The sequence below is a fragment of the Sitophilus oryzae genome, unplaced genomic scaffold (genome assembly GCF_002938485.1).
Source record: "Sitophilus oryzae breed Bouriz unplaced genomic scaffold, Soryzae_2.0 scaffold_1175_pilon_pilon, whole genome shotgun sequence".
Classification (NCBI taxonomy): Eukaryota; Metazoa; Arthropoda; class Insecta; order Coleoptera; family Curculionidae; genus Sitophilus; species Sitophilus oryzae.
In genome coordinates, this window is record NW_022145810.1 from 412,334 (window position 1) to 427,624 (window position 15,291).

Sequence of the window (15,291 nt, forward strand, 5' to 3'; positions counted from 1 at the left end):
TTTTACGTTATTTCCACGCGGCTGTGTTTGGTCGCTGTCGCAACCGTTTCTCGGAGTCAGGCGGAGTCCACAGAATATACTAACGAAAAAGAAGCCCAAGTTCCTTGTAATAAATCGGTTCCATTTTCGTAACGCCATCTCTCGACATAGCTGACATTATAGGTTAGCCAAAGGGGTGCGGGGCCGGGGGGAATTGTAAAATACACTTTTTTATTTTAATTATTTTTATTCGTTATTTGTACTCTTATTTTTTAAAAAACATATTATGTGAAACAATCACATAATATGTCTTAAAAATAAAATTACAAACGGAAACAAAAGGAATTAAATAATCTGAAAATCTACAAAGTTTATTGATAAAAAGAAGTTATGCAAATTGATATATATTAAGTATAACCTCTTTGGTATAACATTGTTAAACAAACATTAACAAATCATAACATAGAAACAATCATAGAACTAAAAAAGTACTATTACATAAAACAGGTGATACAATACTAAAAATTAATTTTAACATAATATCAAACCGAAAAATCAAAACTGCAAACACAACCACACTTATCATTAACAGAAATTAACACACACTTTCGCGGCAAATGTCCAAGAAAGACTGATCATTCTGATTGGTCCTGGTCCGGTCGTAGCTCACGTCGTATTGTCGGTAAGCAAAATCCCTGTCCAAAAATTTTGACGATCAGCGCCATCATCCGTCATAATTGGGAAACTTTTGCTGGAACCATTTTTAATATTTCACTTACATGGCCCTGGCGGAGTCCGTCGATATGCACGTGTGTGAAGGCTTAACGCTCGCAGTATACCAGGCCGGGGCGAATAATACGTTGTGAGTCAGTTAATTAATTGCAGGTTGTCTTCACTACCGGAAGGTCTTATTTGAAATCGGTGTGTTTTTTTGTACATAGTATATTTATTAAACTATTATAAAGGTTGGTTATAAAAATGCCGAGATCTTGTTGCGTAGAGGGCTGCAATAGCAGGCAAGGACCTGGTGGGAGAATATGTTTTCGTTGTCCGAGAGATGAAATAAGGTAAGAAATGTGGTCTGATGTGCAAGATGTGTAAGTGTATAGTATTTTGCTACATTTCTGCGAACAGCGTGATTATCCTCTTCTTTATAAGCTTAAAAAAAATATATTTTTGTACTTTGGATTTTTACAGATGCCAACGTTGGAAAGACGTTTTGAAGTTTGTAGGAGCGCACAAATATGCTAATCTTACTGTGGGACAGTGTTATGACAGATTGGCAGTATGTGATTTGCATTTTACAACTCATGATTTCCTGGAAAATAGCTTCAGACCTGGTCTGAAATATAATGCAATTCCGTCCTTAAACTTGGGCTATGAAAGAAATATGGATGCCTCCATTCAAACCGATTGCATTAGCTTAGAAGATGCAGGTTTACAGACGGATTTTAACCTTAATCGTGAAAAGAGCAACGACGCATCTTCGCAAACTGATACGTCTAAATTATATAGCAGATCTACACAAACAACAGCCATACTGTCAGCAAACACTCCGAGGAAATCTATCTTAAAGGAAAAAATAAGAAGTCTAAAAAGGGCCTCAAGTAGTGCAACAGAGTCAAAGGATCCAAAGTGTCAGAGGCAGTTGGAGACAAATATTACTATTGAAGATGTGCATAGGTTTTTAGAAGATAAATATCCGGCAAAGTCATGCCAACTTATTAAAATTCAGTTAGATTTATTAAATAAATCCCCAAAAGGTTGTAGGTATTCCGAAGAATATAAGCGATTCGCTGTAAGCGTTAACTTTTTGGGCCCTAAGGCCTATAAACAATTTTCAAGTTTGTATCAAATGCCCTCAAAAAGTACGCTGTCCCGATTTACTAGAAAATGGGTAGTTAATCCTGGATTCAATTAGTTTATTTTTGGTTTACTTAAATTTCGAGCGAAATTTCTTACGGAGAAGGAGAATGACTGTATTATATGCCTTGACGAAATGTCTATAAAATCGAATTTTTTTTACGACATAGGCAAAGACAAAATCGTTGGATTCCAGGAGGGGTATTCAGATAGTATAAAAATTGCAACTTCTGTCTTGGTAGTCATGGCGCGTGGAATTGCCTCTAGCTGAAAACAGCCAATTGGGTATTTTTTTATAATTCAGCTGCTCCTGCAGAAGAGGTGAAAGAAATTTTATTTGAAAGCGTTCGAAAATTAAATTCAATTGGTTTTAATGTAATGGGAGTCGTTTCAGATCAAGGCTCTAATTTTCGAAAACTAGTAAATAAAATTTTAAAATTAACCCCGGAAAATGTATATTTTAGTGTTGATAATTTAAAACTTGTTTATTTTTTTGATGCACCTTCACCTTCTAAAAATCTATCTGAAATAACTTTTTCCTATGATTGGGCTTACCAGAAGGCTTTAATAAAGAAGTTATTTATATTTTTTATCAATCTGACAAGAAAAAGGCAAGTAGGATGTGCCCTAAATTAACCGATGAACACTTATCTCCTAGTAGCTTTCAGAAAATGAAGGTGAAATATGCTTCTCAAATATTTAGCCATTCGGTGGCAGCAGCTTTGCACGCATATATAGATTTTAAGTTTTTACCACCAGAGGCTAGATTAACAGCAAATTTTGTACAAAAAGTTAATGATTTATTTGATTTGTTAAATTCGTGCAACTTACAAAATTTCAACGTTTTTAGGGGGACAGAGAAACAAATACAATTTTTAGAGGAAATTACTGATATGCTTAATAACTTAAAAGTTGTAAAAATGGTAAATTCCAAAGATAAAGATGGGAAACACATTGTCGTAGAAAAATGTTTCAACAGTACAATGCATTTTATATACGGGTTAAAATTGACGATTAGTTCGCTTAAAGCTTTATGGGATATTTTAAAATCAAAAAAATATTCTTTTTTAATGACACGTAACTTGAACCAAGATTGTCTCGAAAACTTTTTCGGACAGATTAGAAATTGTGGAGGTAACTGTAGAAATCCCACGCCGATCCAGTTTTCTAGAGCTTTCAAAAAACTTTTTTCATTAAGATGTATCAATGAAGGGAGTGCAAATTGTATGGATGATGTGAATATTGTATTATTAAATAATGTAACACCTGACGTAATTGAGACCTGTCAGAAAATGAATATCCCCCAAAACACAAAAAATTCACTTAAAATATATACGAGTGACTATCGCACACTTTGTAGTACCGATGGTAACGCTTTGATCTATATCACAGGTTATTTATTGAAAAAATGTCTGATACAACACTCATGTAACATATGTAAAGAATACAATGGAAAACAATCTTTCCAAAAGCAAGAAACCTTTTTTTTTGAAGCCAAGTCGTATTCTAATTCACAAGATGGCGGTTTAAATTTACCTCATTTAAATGCGGTAGAATACATTAAACAATTAGAATATATATTTATGAAAAATTTTAACGATTTGGCTGCGAATAGATTTATTGCTGCAAAACTAAAAGATTTGTTTAAAACAAGTACTTTTACACATCCTTGTCCGCTGTTCCCATTTAATTATTTTTTGTCTCTTTATACCAGAGTCAGAATATATTATACTGTTAAATTTGCAAACCGAGATATCAACACTCAAATTCGAAACAAACAACCTTCAAAACCCAATATAAAGTTAAGCATATTGCAAAATCTATAACTTCCCACCTACATATATTATAATTTTGATATTTTTGTATATCAGTTAATTTTGACAGTGGTTTACAAAATATAAAAAATGTGATGTTGCACCTTCAGTTTTCTGTTACCTAGCTCTATTGGTAAAAACTTACTAAATTGAGATCATCCATCTCGACGTGATGTTCTTTTTTTTTAAAAAATGTGTTCTATGTTTTCTTTTATTTTATTTCTTTTATTTAACATTATACATACATGTATATTTATTACTCATTCTGCTCATTCATTTGCCTGTTTTTTATGTGTAATATGTTTCAAAGAGATAACTTTACTTTATTATTTTGCCTCGGATTGTGCTTTTCTTTTTAATGTCATTAAGTTTGTTATTATTTTTTTGTTCTGTTTTTGTTCTGTGTAAATAAATATACACATTTAATATATTTATGTATATATTAGGGGTGTTCCAGAAATAAGTGCAAATATTTTAAGGGTGTAGATCTCGATAAAAGAAACATATTTTCTTTATCGTTTTTCAATAAGTCCAAAATAACGGAGTTATTTTACTTTTGAAAATTTCCAAAAAATTATTTTTTGCTAAAATTTTGAGAACCACTGATCTTTTCTGGATTTTCTTCTTGTAAATTTAATCTAATACTTATGTTGCCATATTATCAAGAAATCTGGTGTTTTTTATCCAAAACTAAAAAAATTCCAAAAATTTTTCAAAAATTTCGAATTTTCAAATTTTTTTTCGCGGAAAACCCTAGGCGTGTTTCTGGGGCTGGAACTACTACCAGTTAAAATATCTGCACTTATTTCTGGGTATATAATATGTTTGTTTATTATACGTTATCCTATTTCAAATACATACTGACCAGATCTTATACTCGTAATTATTTACATTTAATTCCATCCACCGTGCCGCGCCGCGTTCGAATTATTTTGAAGAAACCCCGTATTCGAGCGCTCGACCCAGCGGCATACGACTACAAGCGTTGTTGCCGCGGCTCGTCTTTGTAAACGCCACGAAAGCCAGAACGCCGGCTGACCCCTTCTTCTTACATTTGAGCTTCAGGATGTATTTCAGAAATAGTTTACGCAGTAGGTGGCGTGAGTGGACCTGGATGATTTTTTTTAAATGGAACACCCTGTATATAATTGCATTTTTGGCTTCCTTTCAGATCACTTTTTACATTATTACATACAAAAATGCAATAATATACAGGGTGTTCCATTTAAAAAAAATCATCAAGGTCCACTCACACTTCTTTGAGCCACCCTATAGAAGTTAAAATATTTTCTTGAAATACATCCTGGCACATACTTTAGGTTCGCACTTAAACAAAATTCTCAAGTTTTTTATTCTAGGAGCTACAGATGCCCGACGCACTATTGCCGGACCCTGTATAATCGATTCTGTGATAACTTAATTGGCTCTGACTGATTTGCGACTGTGATGAGAAGCCCAAGCTTAAGCCAATTACTCATTATGCGTTGACGCAGCGTTGATACGTCGCGTCGATGCGAAGAAGTGAACAAACATAGTGAATATCTATAAGGGTGCGTTTATGTTGGAGCGGCGATAAACGATAAGAGCAGCGATAGTAGCGAAGCAAAGAATATTATATATTATATTAATTTATATGTAGGTGTATGTATGGTTATATTGGAGCAACGCGTCGAGACACGCTTGGCAGTTGAGCAACGATAAGAGCAGCGCTAATTCACTGCTTTTATCGTTTATCGCAGCTCCAACATAAACGTACCCTAATGCAGTTCGTCACCCCATACTCATTACGCGTTAATAATACTAGCTTTCGCACACTTTTACCATAACAAAAACAAAATTAAAACCAAAACATTTTACTTATTATTTAGTAACACTAAACCCACTGAATAAAGTTACCCGTGGTGTATTCTCAAGGTTCACTAATAACCCAGATGATTCAACATCTTCGTGACCAATAGCTATTCTAACGTGCTTGTTGGATAAAACGCTATTGTTGTTCTGCTTTACATTTACACCTATGTGCAAACTTTCAGAACGTTTTGACCTTTTCACTCTTTCTATTTAACAATATTATGCAAAAGAATTATATTTTTTAAGTTTTATAAACAACAATCATTTTATTCCATCAAAATCCCCAAAATTCAGTAGAAAACAATATAATAATTCTTGTTCTTCCTTATCAGCATATTGGAAATATTTTTTATTTATTTTTTAAGTACATACATACATTATTTATTACATATTTTTTAAGCACACACATACCGCCATTACTCGCTGACGAGTATTTGACACGCATCAGAAGACGGTCACGCAAGGAGTTTTCCTTCATGAGCTTTCCTGTGACTGAAAAGCCCGATACGTGATGTTATCTGTCTACCGCACTCCAGACATTCAAAAATCTCATTTCTTTGTTGCCTCTTTACTTTTTGGTTGTTGCTCTTAACTGACTTTACAATTCTTCTCCATTCCGTTCTATTGTGAGCTGCCTTCTCCCACTCATTCTGCTTGTTAATTCCCTTTAAGTTTTCGTGGAAAATATCCTTGAACCTTTTGAGTTGTCCACCCGGCCTCCTCTTACCGTCTACAAGCTCACCGTAAAGCAGAGATTTTTTAAGTAAATTCTTATAAGAGTACAAAGTGCAAATGAAGACTTATCTTGGTTAATAAGTATAATATACCATATCGGGCAAAAGGCAGTCTTGGGTTGGTATTTACATATCTACGAGTGAATCGCTAAAGCAATCTTGTAGAATATAAAATGTATGGGAGTATTTTTCTCGGTCGGAAGTTCTGAGAAATTTCTCTGAGTGTCTTAGACCGTTGGAGGATTCTCATTCCAGGTTAAGAATGGAGTCCTCCAGGTTCTTGAGTTTCTCTTTAAGTTGGTTTTCACTTGGGAAGCAGAACGGTTCTGGTCCAGTTAGTGGAGTGTTCGCTCCTTTTCTAGGTAGATCGTTTGCTTTTTCATTGCCTTCTATCCCTTGCTGGACTGGTACCCAGAGTAGAGTAGGAGGTTGTAACCTAACACATAAATGTCCTGTCTTTTATCACACAAGACTAAGATATGGAAAATTCTGGGTTTCGCCAATATGCTAGCATTAAATCCTCCATGTCGTCTAATGCTTGAAGCATTTTTGAATAAGTCGATATAAGCCAAAGTCGATGTTGCCAATAGTATTCCTTAATTTTAAGGATTTTTGAAATTGGTCAGCCAACCACATACTGTTAAGAACATAACGGTAGACATCTTATAGTACCATTTCTAATGAAGGTTGGTAACAATCGCGGCGAAACACTGTCTGTCCTGTGCAGCTCGACACAGTTAGTGTGAGTTCAGTCTAGTCTAATATCATATGTTTTTTAACCAAGAGTGCTTGCGTCTCCTAAGTCCTCTTCTGCCTTCTACCTTTCCTTCGATGATCTTCATTGCTTTACTATTCCGCATGACATGGCCCAGGTATGGTGTCTTTCGTTTTTAGGGTTCCGTACCCAAAGGGTAAAAACGGAAACCCTATTACCTCGCCTATTACTAAGACTTCGCTGTCCGTCCGTCCGTCCGTCTGTCACAAAGCTCTATCTTATGAACCGTTATAGCTAGACAGTTGAAATTTTTACAGACAAGGTATCTATGTTGCTGATATAAGAACACATACAAAAAACAGAATTAAATAAATGTTTATAAATAAAAAAGTACTTTCACTAAACATTATCTTTTAAGTAAGAATTTTACATAGAATCTTTCAAGTCTCCGGTGGCCGCGTAGTTAAAGCGTTAGGGTAAAGTCCTAAGTAAAAGGTAAAGCTGGCTATGACGTTGGAGCCGTAGTAAGGCAGGTTCGAATCCTAGTCAAGGCGACTTTTTTTTAATGTTTTTTTTTATTTTTACATATTTATTTTTACTTTTTACATATTTATTATTGATTAATACAATTTTTAGTAATGTGTTTCTTCATTTTTTTTTAAATTACTTATACGCGCATTCAAAATTTCAGCTAAATCGGAAAAAAAGTTTATAATAATATAGTGTCTAATGTTGTATAGATAATGAATGGTACGGAACCCTTCGTACGCGAGTCTCACTCGCACTTGACCAATTTTTTTATATTTATCAGTAATTCCCTTTCTTTGTTAAGCCTCTCAAGAACCTCTTCATTGCGTACATGATCTGTCCAGGTACGGTAGACATAGGAAAGCATAAACTGAAATATTATTTCTACGTCTCATGTGACAATGTTGACGTTCATTTATAAGAAATTTTTAAATTATATTCCATTATAAAATATTTTTTGTCATACGCTCCCAAAAACAGCTATTTTACGGACTCATTTCAGTCCGTAAAATGTTTCTTTTTCGGCCTAGGCCGTAAAGGTCGTCATGGCAACCTTTATGGACTAAAATGTCTAAATTCGTTATTTGGTTGTTTTAAATAATTTCGAAATTTGTCACAAATCACATAAATTGCCATATATTTATAATTAAATTATTAAATACTAACAATATCAAAAGCTAAGTTATTTGTTTAAAGTAAGTACCTAGGTACCTATTTAAAAGGCTTTTAAATTAAAATATTAAATTACAGTCACAAACAAGACATAATCATGTGGTACATTTTTGGCCTAAGACAAGCATATTTTCTCCCCAACTCAACTGGATTGTGACAGCATTCCCTTCGTTCACCACCGGAAACACTCTTTTTGATATTAGTTTTGTATCCGCAAAGGGTAACTAAAGGCAAGCTATTGTCTTTTCTGATGTCTTGCACTCGTAAGTAAAATTCTTCTCTTCTACATGCTCCACAAAGGCCAATGACAAAGAGCTACCTAAAATCAAATACAATGGAATAAGAAACCATCTATATATTTTAAAATGTTATATAAACTTACATATTAAGTAAATAAAGTTTCATCACTAGCTGGCCAAAAATCGTCTCTTTTATGGACAAAACCTTAGACTTTTTAGGCTCGTAACCAACCGAATTCCTTCAAAAAACAATAGTTTTTGGAAATTTGTCAATATAAATATCTTCTTTAACACCCAACACTGCTCTCAGCATGGAATATTTCGACCAAATTGACGATGGTTTGAAATGTTTGTGACTGTAATTTAAGAATATTTTTAATTTAAAGCCTCTTTTAAATAGGTACCTAGTGCTTACTTTTTCGTGGAAATAATTTAGCAGCCATCTTCATTTACAACGAATACGCCATTTTTGTCTTTCCATTCATTAAAAAACATCATATTCTTTCTGGTAAATGGCACGAGACTACGGGAAATGGAAATCCAACACGATTTCTTGGCCTTATTAGCAATATGGATTTTGGAACATTTTAAAATTGTTGATGAATTTGTGTGATTTTGTGACAAATTTCAGATGACATGTCAAAATGCGATGAAATAAACAAACTCGTTACTAAGATATGAATTTATAATAACTTTTTCAAACATTATAATTTCAAATATGGAAAATTTTGCAAATATGCGTTCTAAAAACTGTAAAAGCGTACGACTAAAAATAGTGTAATGTAACACATTACTAAATTATGTTTTAGGACTCATCTACTATTTCGGACTCGGCTAACACTTCGTCCGCAAACAATAATGGTCGTCCTAAAAACATCATTTGGAATTTACTAGTTACATAAATAATATTTTGTCATACGCTCTAAGCACAACTATTTTACGGACTCATTTCAGTCCGTAAAATGTTTCTTTCAGCTAGGCCGTAAAGGTCGTCATGGCAACCTTTATGGACTAAAATGTCTAAATTCGTTATTTGGTTGTTTTTATTTTGTCATTCGAAATTTGTCACAAAATCACATAAAATTATACATATATTTATAATTAGAGATTATTAAATACTAACAATATCAAAAGCTAAGTTATTTGTTTAAGTAAGTACCTAGAGTACCTATTTACAAGAGAGCTTTTAAATTAAAATATTAAATTACAGTCACAAACATTCAAACCATCGTCAATTTGAATTGAAATATTCCATGCTGAGAGCAGTGTTAAGTGTTAAAGAAGATATTTATATTGACAAATTTCAAACTTATTGCTTTTGAAGAGGAATTCGGTTGATTTACAGGCTAAAGTCTAGGTTTTGTCCATAAAGAGATCGGTGATTTTTTGGCCACGGCTGAGTGATGAAACTTATTGCCCCACTAGGTAAGTTTGAAATAATGATTTTAAAATATATAGATGGTTTCTTATTCCATTGTATTTGATTTTTAAAATTATTAAATACTAACAATATCAAAAGCTAAGTTATTTGGAAAAATAAAAATGAAATGAACAATTTTGTGCATTTTGAAAACTTGCATCTGCAATCGAAACGACTCCTCCATTGGCAGGTAAATTTACTTTCTGATGAGGTGGAGTAAATGCGAACGATGATGTACTTGGTAATACATCCGTGGAAGTGGTCGCGATTTTCTTTTCCCCCATTAGCAGTTTGCAAACTTTCTTCTTTTTCTCAATAGATTCTTCTATGTAACCTTCGGCCACTGTGGACGACCTAAATAATTATTGTTGTTTAGAACAAGATCGGAAAATATTAAAATTTTTACCTCCAACCTCCTAGGCGTTTCAGCGATGTAAAATCCACATCTGCATCTGCAGCAAGAGTAGCAGAACTACGTCGGAAACAATGACCTGTATATTCGTTTGGGTTCGACAACTTTAAAAATGCTGCTACAATCGATGGCATCTTCCCAAATGAATGAATGCCGACTCGTTGCACGGTGCATTTTCCTTTACGATAAGAGATGAAGACATAATCATGTGGTACATTTTTTGGCCTAAGACAAGCATATTTTCTATACACTCAACTGGATTGACAACGTTCCCTTCGTTCTACCGGAAACACTCTTTTTGATATTAGTTTTTTGTATCCTGGGGTAACTAAAGGCAGCTGTTGTCTTTTTCTATGATGTCTTGCACTCGTAGAGTACAATTCTTCTCTTCTACATGCTCCCACAAAGAGCTACCTGAAATCAATACAATGGAATAAGAAACCATCTATATATTTTAAAATCATTATCACCAAACTTACCTTAGTAAGTAAATAAAGTTTCATCACTAGCCGTGGCCAAAAATCACCGATCTCTTTTATGGACAAAACCCAGACTTTTTAGGCTCGTAACCAACCAGATTCTCTTCAAAAAGCAATAAGTTTTGGAAATTTGTCCATCATAAATATCTTCTTTAACACTTAAGAGCTTCAGCATGGAATATTTCGACCAAATTGACGATGGTTTGAATGTTTGTGACTGTAATTTAAGAATATTTTAATTTAAACCTCTTTTAAATAGGTACCTAGGTACTTACTTTTCGTGGAAATAGTTGGCAATACATCTTCATTTACAACGAATACGCCATTTTTGTCTTTCCATTCATTAAAAACATCATATTCTTTCTGGTAAATGGCACGAGACTTCACAGGAAATGCAAATCCTTTTGTTCTTTGGCCTTATTAGCAATATGTTCGGGATTTTGGAACATTTTAAATTGATGAATTTGTGGCCAGATTTTGTGACAAATTTCGAATGACATGTCAAAATGCGATGAAATAAAACAAAACTCGTTACTAAGATATGAATTTATAAGCCAACTTTTTCAAACAATTTCAAATATGGAAAATTTGCAAATATGCGTTCTAAAAAACTGTAAAAAGCGTATGACAAAAAATAGTGTATGTAACACGTACCTAAATTATGTTTTTTAGGACTCATCTACTATTTCGGACTCGGCTAACGCCTCGTCCGCAAACAGTAATGATTCGTCCTAAAAAACATCATTTTAGGTACTAGTTACATAAATAGCTATTAGATGTTATTCACGTAAATAATTGAGTTGTTAAGCAACACTAGCTTTATCAAGCATTATTTATGTCTCTGTAAAAACAACTACTAGCATAAGCAATTATTTGTATAATTTTCAATTAGGAAATTATCCGTATTTCCCGTGAATTTCCGTGGATTTTACATAGTTTATCGGTCACGGTTTTGATATTACGCCCTTGTTTGCCCGCCCATTTTGCGTGACAACCTTTTCGCTAATGGAATTTGTCACTAGGCTGTATTACTAAAAGCAAACACCTATACACGCCCTTTGATCTTTAGGGCAATTTTTTATTTTATTTTTAGGATATCGTTTCGGTTTAATACATCTTTCCCTTTTACTCGAAAACAGTGTTGCCAACTTCCTGAAATAGAATTTCCCACGAGGACGGTCAAAATTTCCCATTTTTATCTAAAAATTCCCACGAGTTCTCAAATCCAATATACAGGGTGGTCCGAACTGTATTCCGGAAACTTCGGCGGCATATTCTGCAGATAAAAATAAGCAAAAAAGTTCGTATAAATGTATGCCCTAAAATGCTTAGTTTCGGAGATACAGGGTGTAGAAATTTCATTTTTATTTCGAAATTTTTTCCAAATAATTTAAGAAGTAACGTCAATATTTGGATGAAAATTGGTGTCTGTGAGTTTTTGGACATGAGAAATTTGATTTTCATGTCAATATGACTCCTACTTGTAGCTGGTTTGAAGAGTAATAACTTTTCATCCATACCTGTATAAAACTACTGAGTAAAAAAATATGCATTTACAGCTTTTTTTACATAAAAAAGGTCTCTTGGTGAAAATCGCTACGAGTAATGGTTCTCGAGATATTTGAAATTATCAATACCTGTCATCATTGACAAATTAAACATGTTGACCAAATAGTTATTAGACTGAAATCTTAAATTTGAAATCTTTTTGTGCCAAAAGTTCAACAGAAACTGTTTAATCTTCATTTTTTCGCAGAAAAATTTATGATTAATTTAAAAAAATTAAAATTTATTTTTTCAGTCAAATAACTCTATTCAACGTGTGCTTATTTTTTGTCAATAATGACATGTATTGACTATTTCCATTTTAAATATCTTGAAAACGATTGCTCGTCGCGATTTTTACCAAGAGGCATTTTTTACGTATAAAGTCATGGAAATGTATATTTTTTTAGTCAGTAGTTTTATACAGGTACGGACGACGAGGTATTACTCCTCAAAACAGTTAATACACATGTAGGTAGCGCCCCCTACAAATAGGAGCCATATTGACATCAAAATCAAATTTCTCGTGTCACAAAGCTGCCGGACACCAATTTTCATCCAAATATTGACGTTACTTCAGAAATTATTTGGAAAAAATCGAAATAAAAATGAAACTTCCACACCCTGTATCTCAGAAACTAAGCATTTTAGGACATACATTTATACGAACTTTAACATTTTTATCTGCAGAATATGCTGAAGCTTCCGGAATTCGACCACCCTGTATATATATATCATTAACACAATACATATTATGTTTTTAACTATAAACATTTTCCAAACAAAAATATCGAAATATACTTCAATTTTTTTTCAAATGATTTTTTTTTGCACCAAAAAAAATTAACATGAGGCGTGTTCCTCGGATCGATATACCGGGTGAGTCTTAAATAAGTGCAAATATTTTTAGTCGCAGTATTTTTCATCTCCAAACACACGATTATGAGCTTTCTTCGCAAAAGAAAACATTTGAAAATAAAAAAAATGTTTTTTTTTCTTCTTTAATTAAAAAACATAATTTCTTGAAAATATGGCAAGAGAGATAGTAGATTAAATTTACAAGAAAGAAAACCCAGAAAAAATCCAGTGGTTCTCAAAATTTAATCAAAAACTCATTTTTTTTGGAAATTTCCCTTTTCCTCTAGATCACGAAATTTCCCACGAGTTGGCATCACTGCTCGAAAAAAAACAACGAATGATTTGATTTCACTAATAAGTATCAAACAATAGAAGTACAGGAGTTTACGTTAAGATTTATGCGTTCCTTGCTTAAATCATTAAAATTATACAGGGTGAGTCTTAAATAAGTGCAAGTATTTTTAGATCTTGTACCTATATGAGTTTTTTCGTAAAAAAATTGAAAATACATTTTTGGATTCTTGTTTTTTTAATTTTTAGTTAAAAAACATATCTTAATAATAAGTATGGCATCATAGGTCGTGGATTGTCTGTCAAAAGTTGACATGTGAAATTTAATTGTATTGAAAGTGTAATTTTCAATCGAATAAAGTAATAAAATACGGAAGATACGATTTAAAAATAAAAAGTTGTAGTAATTTCCGGTGAAACAGAAAATGACCAAAAGCACTGAATATCTCAATCAATCATGATTTATGTCATATACTAACGTACCAAATCTTGTTTTTTTTATCTGAAAAAATAAAAAAAAATATTCTTAGGGGTGAGCCCCTTTTGAGAAACGCCCGGTATATCACAAAATTGGTTATATATATTATAGTATTTTTCTTGTTTAATAAAACTGCCATTAAAAAAAATATAGAGAATTTCCTGTCAAACATTAATATTATTGGGAACAGCACGGCAAAAATCAAAAAATTGAAATTGTGAAAAGACACAAATATGCCCAACAAAGTGATCTAGTTCTGTGATTGACAAAGTAGCAGATTCTTGGCAGTGTTCCAACGGGTCGTCGAATGTCGACAAAAATATATTATATCTGTTAGTTGGTACATCACACAAACGTTTAGCAACTATCTAGATAAATTAGTAGGATTCTGTCAAAATAAAATTGGATACAAGATGTCCTGAATTATTAAAGTGTATAAATTATTTCCTTTATTAATATTGATAGATTAAGAAAATATTTTATATAATATAGAAATTATTTATATGTGTATATGATATGTATCCAAATTTAGATAACATGCAGAAAACCATATTAGTACCTATGGAGTAACGTGTTAATACATATGATTATGATATAAACACTGCTAAAGTATTTTTTTAATAATAATTTTTGTGCACCAAAAATTCTGATTATTATATCAAAATTATCAACTACTGTATATTTGAGGGAATGTCTACCTATTTATAAAATGTTCTTTTATTCATTTATTAAAAAAAAACTTCTACAAATCTCGCCACTCTAAAACCTATCTACTATTACATAAACAGTAAATAAAAAAAAAATCACAAAAGTATATTATTATTTAAAAATAATACTGATTAAATAATATTTCTTAAACATAGATTTAGTATTAATTTTGTCCCCATTACAACTATAATTTTAACAAACTTTTATATTTTTAAAAATAAACCATCTGAAACAATAAAATCATTCACCATTTTGTCAAGAATCAAATACCAAGATTTTTAAATAATTATAAATTGGCTATAAAAGAAACTCACTAAATTCAGTGACATTTTTTTACAAATATAAACAATATTTGAGGCCCATACATCGAAAATACTAAACTTTTTTGACCTATATATATTACAGTCTAGGTCTAGGTCTAGATAAATGTTCAAAAATAGTCCAAAAAGTATTAAAATAATTCCCTTTAAGTTTAAAACATGAATTTATAAAAAAACAGTTCCCGACGTACAGGGTGGGTCAAATTCGACGCTTTTAAATGGAAACACCCTTTCCTATAGGAGATAGACAAAAACTAATATCGGTGTCTGGAGCTCAATTTTTGTCAAAAACATGATGGTGAAAACCACATATCGATATCTGTTACCGTTTCGGAGTTACGGGGTGTTTTTCAAAAATATGCATTTTTAACAAATCGCTGTAACT

General features: G+C 32.4%; 1 protein-coding gene across 1 annotated transcript; it reads left to right on the forward strand.

Moving 5' to 3' along the window:
• The first annotated feature begins 774 nt into the window (after positions 1-774).
• LOC115889175 lies at positions 775-1,900 on the forward strand. Its single transcript, XM_030909133.1, has 2 exons — positions 775-1,046; positions 1,177-1,900. Exons 1-2 carry the CDS (start codon positions 958-960, stop codon positions 1,898-1,900), a joined length of 813 nt encoding a protein of 270 aa, XP_030764993.1. The 5' UTR covers positions 775-957.
• Positions 1,901-15,291: the final 13,391 nt, after the last annotated feature.

What these genes read in the sequence shown, in the direction of transcription:
- LOC115889175 (XM_030909133.1), top strand. Translation starts at nt 958, where the DNA reads ATGCCGAGATCTTGTTGCGTAGAGGGCTGCAATAGCAGGCAAGGACCT. An exon ending in TGTCCGAGAGATGAAATAAG is followed by an intron (nt 1,047 to 1,176) that starts GTAAGAAATGTG and finishes GGATTTTTACAG; the next exon opens with ATGCCAACGTTGGAAAGACG.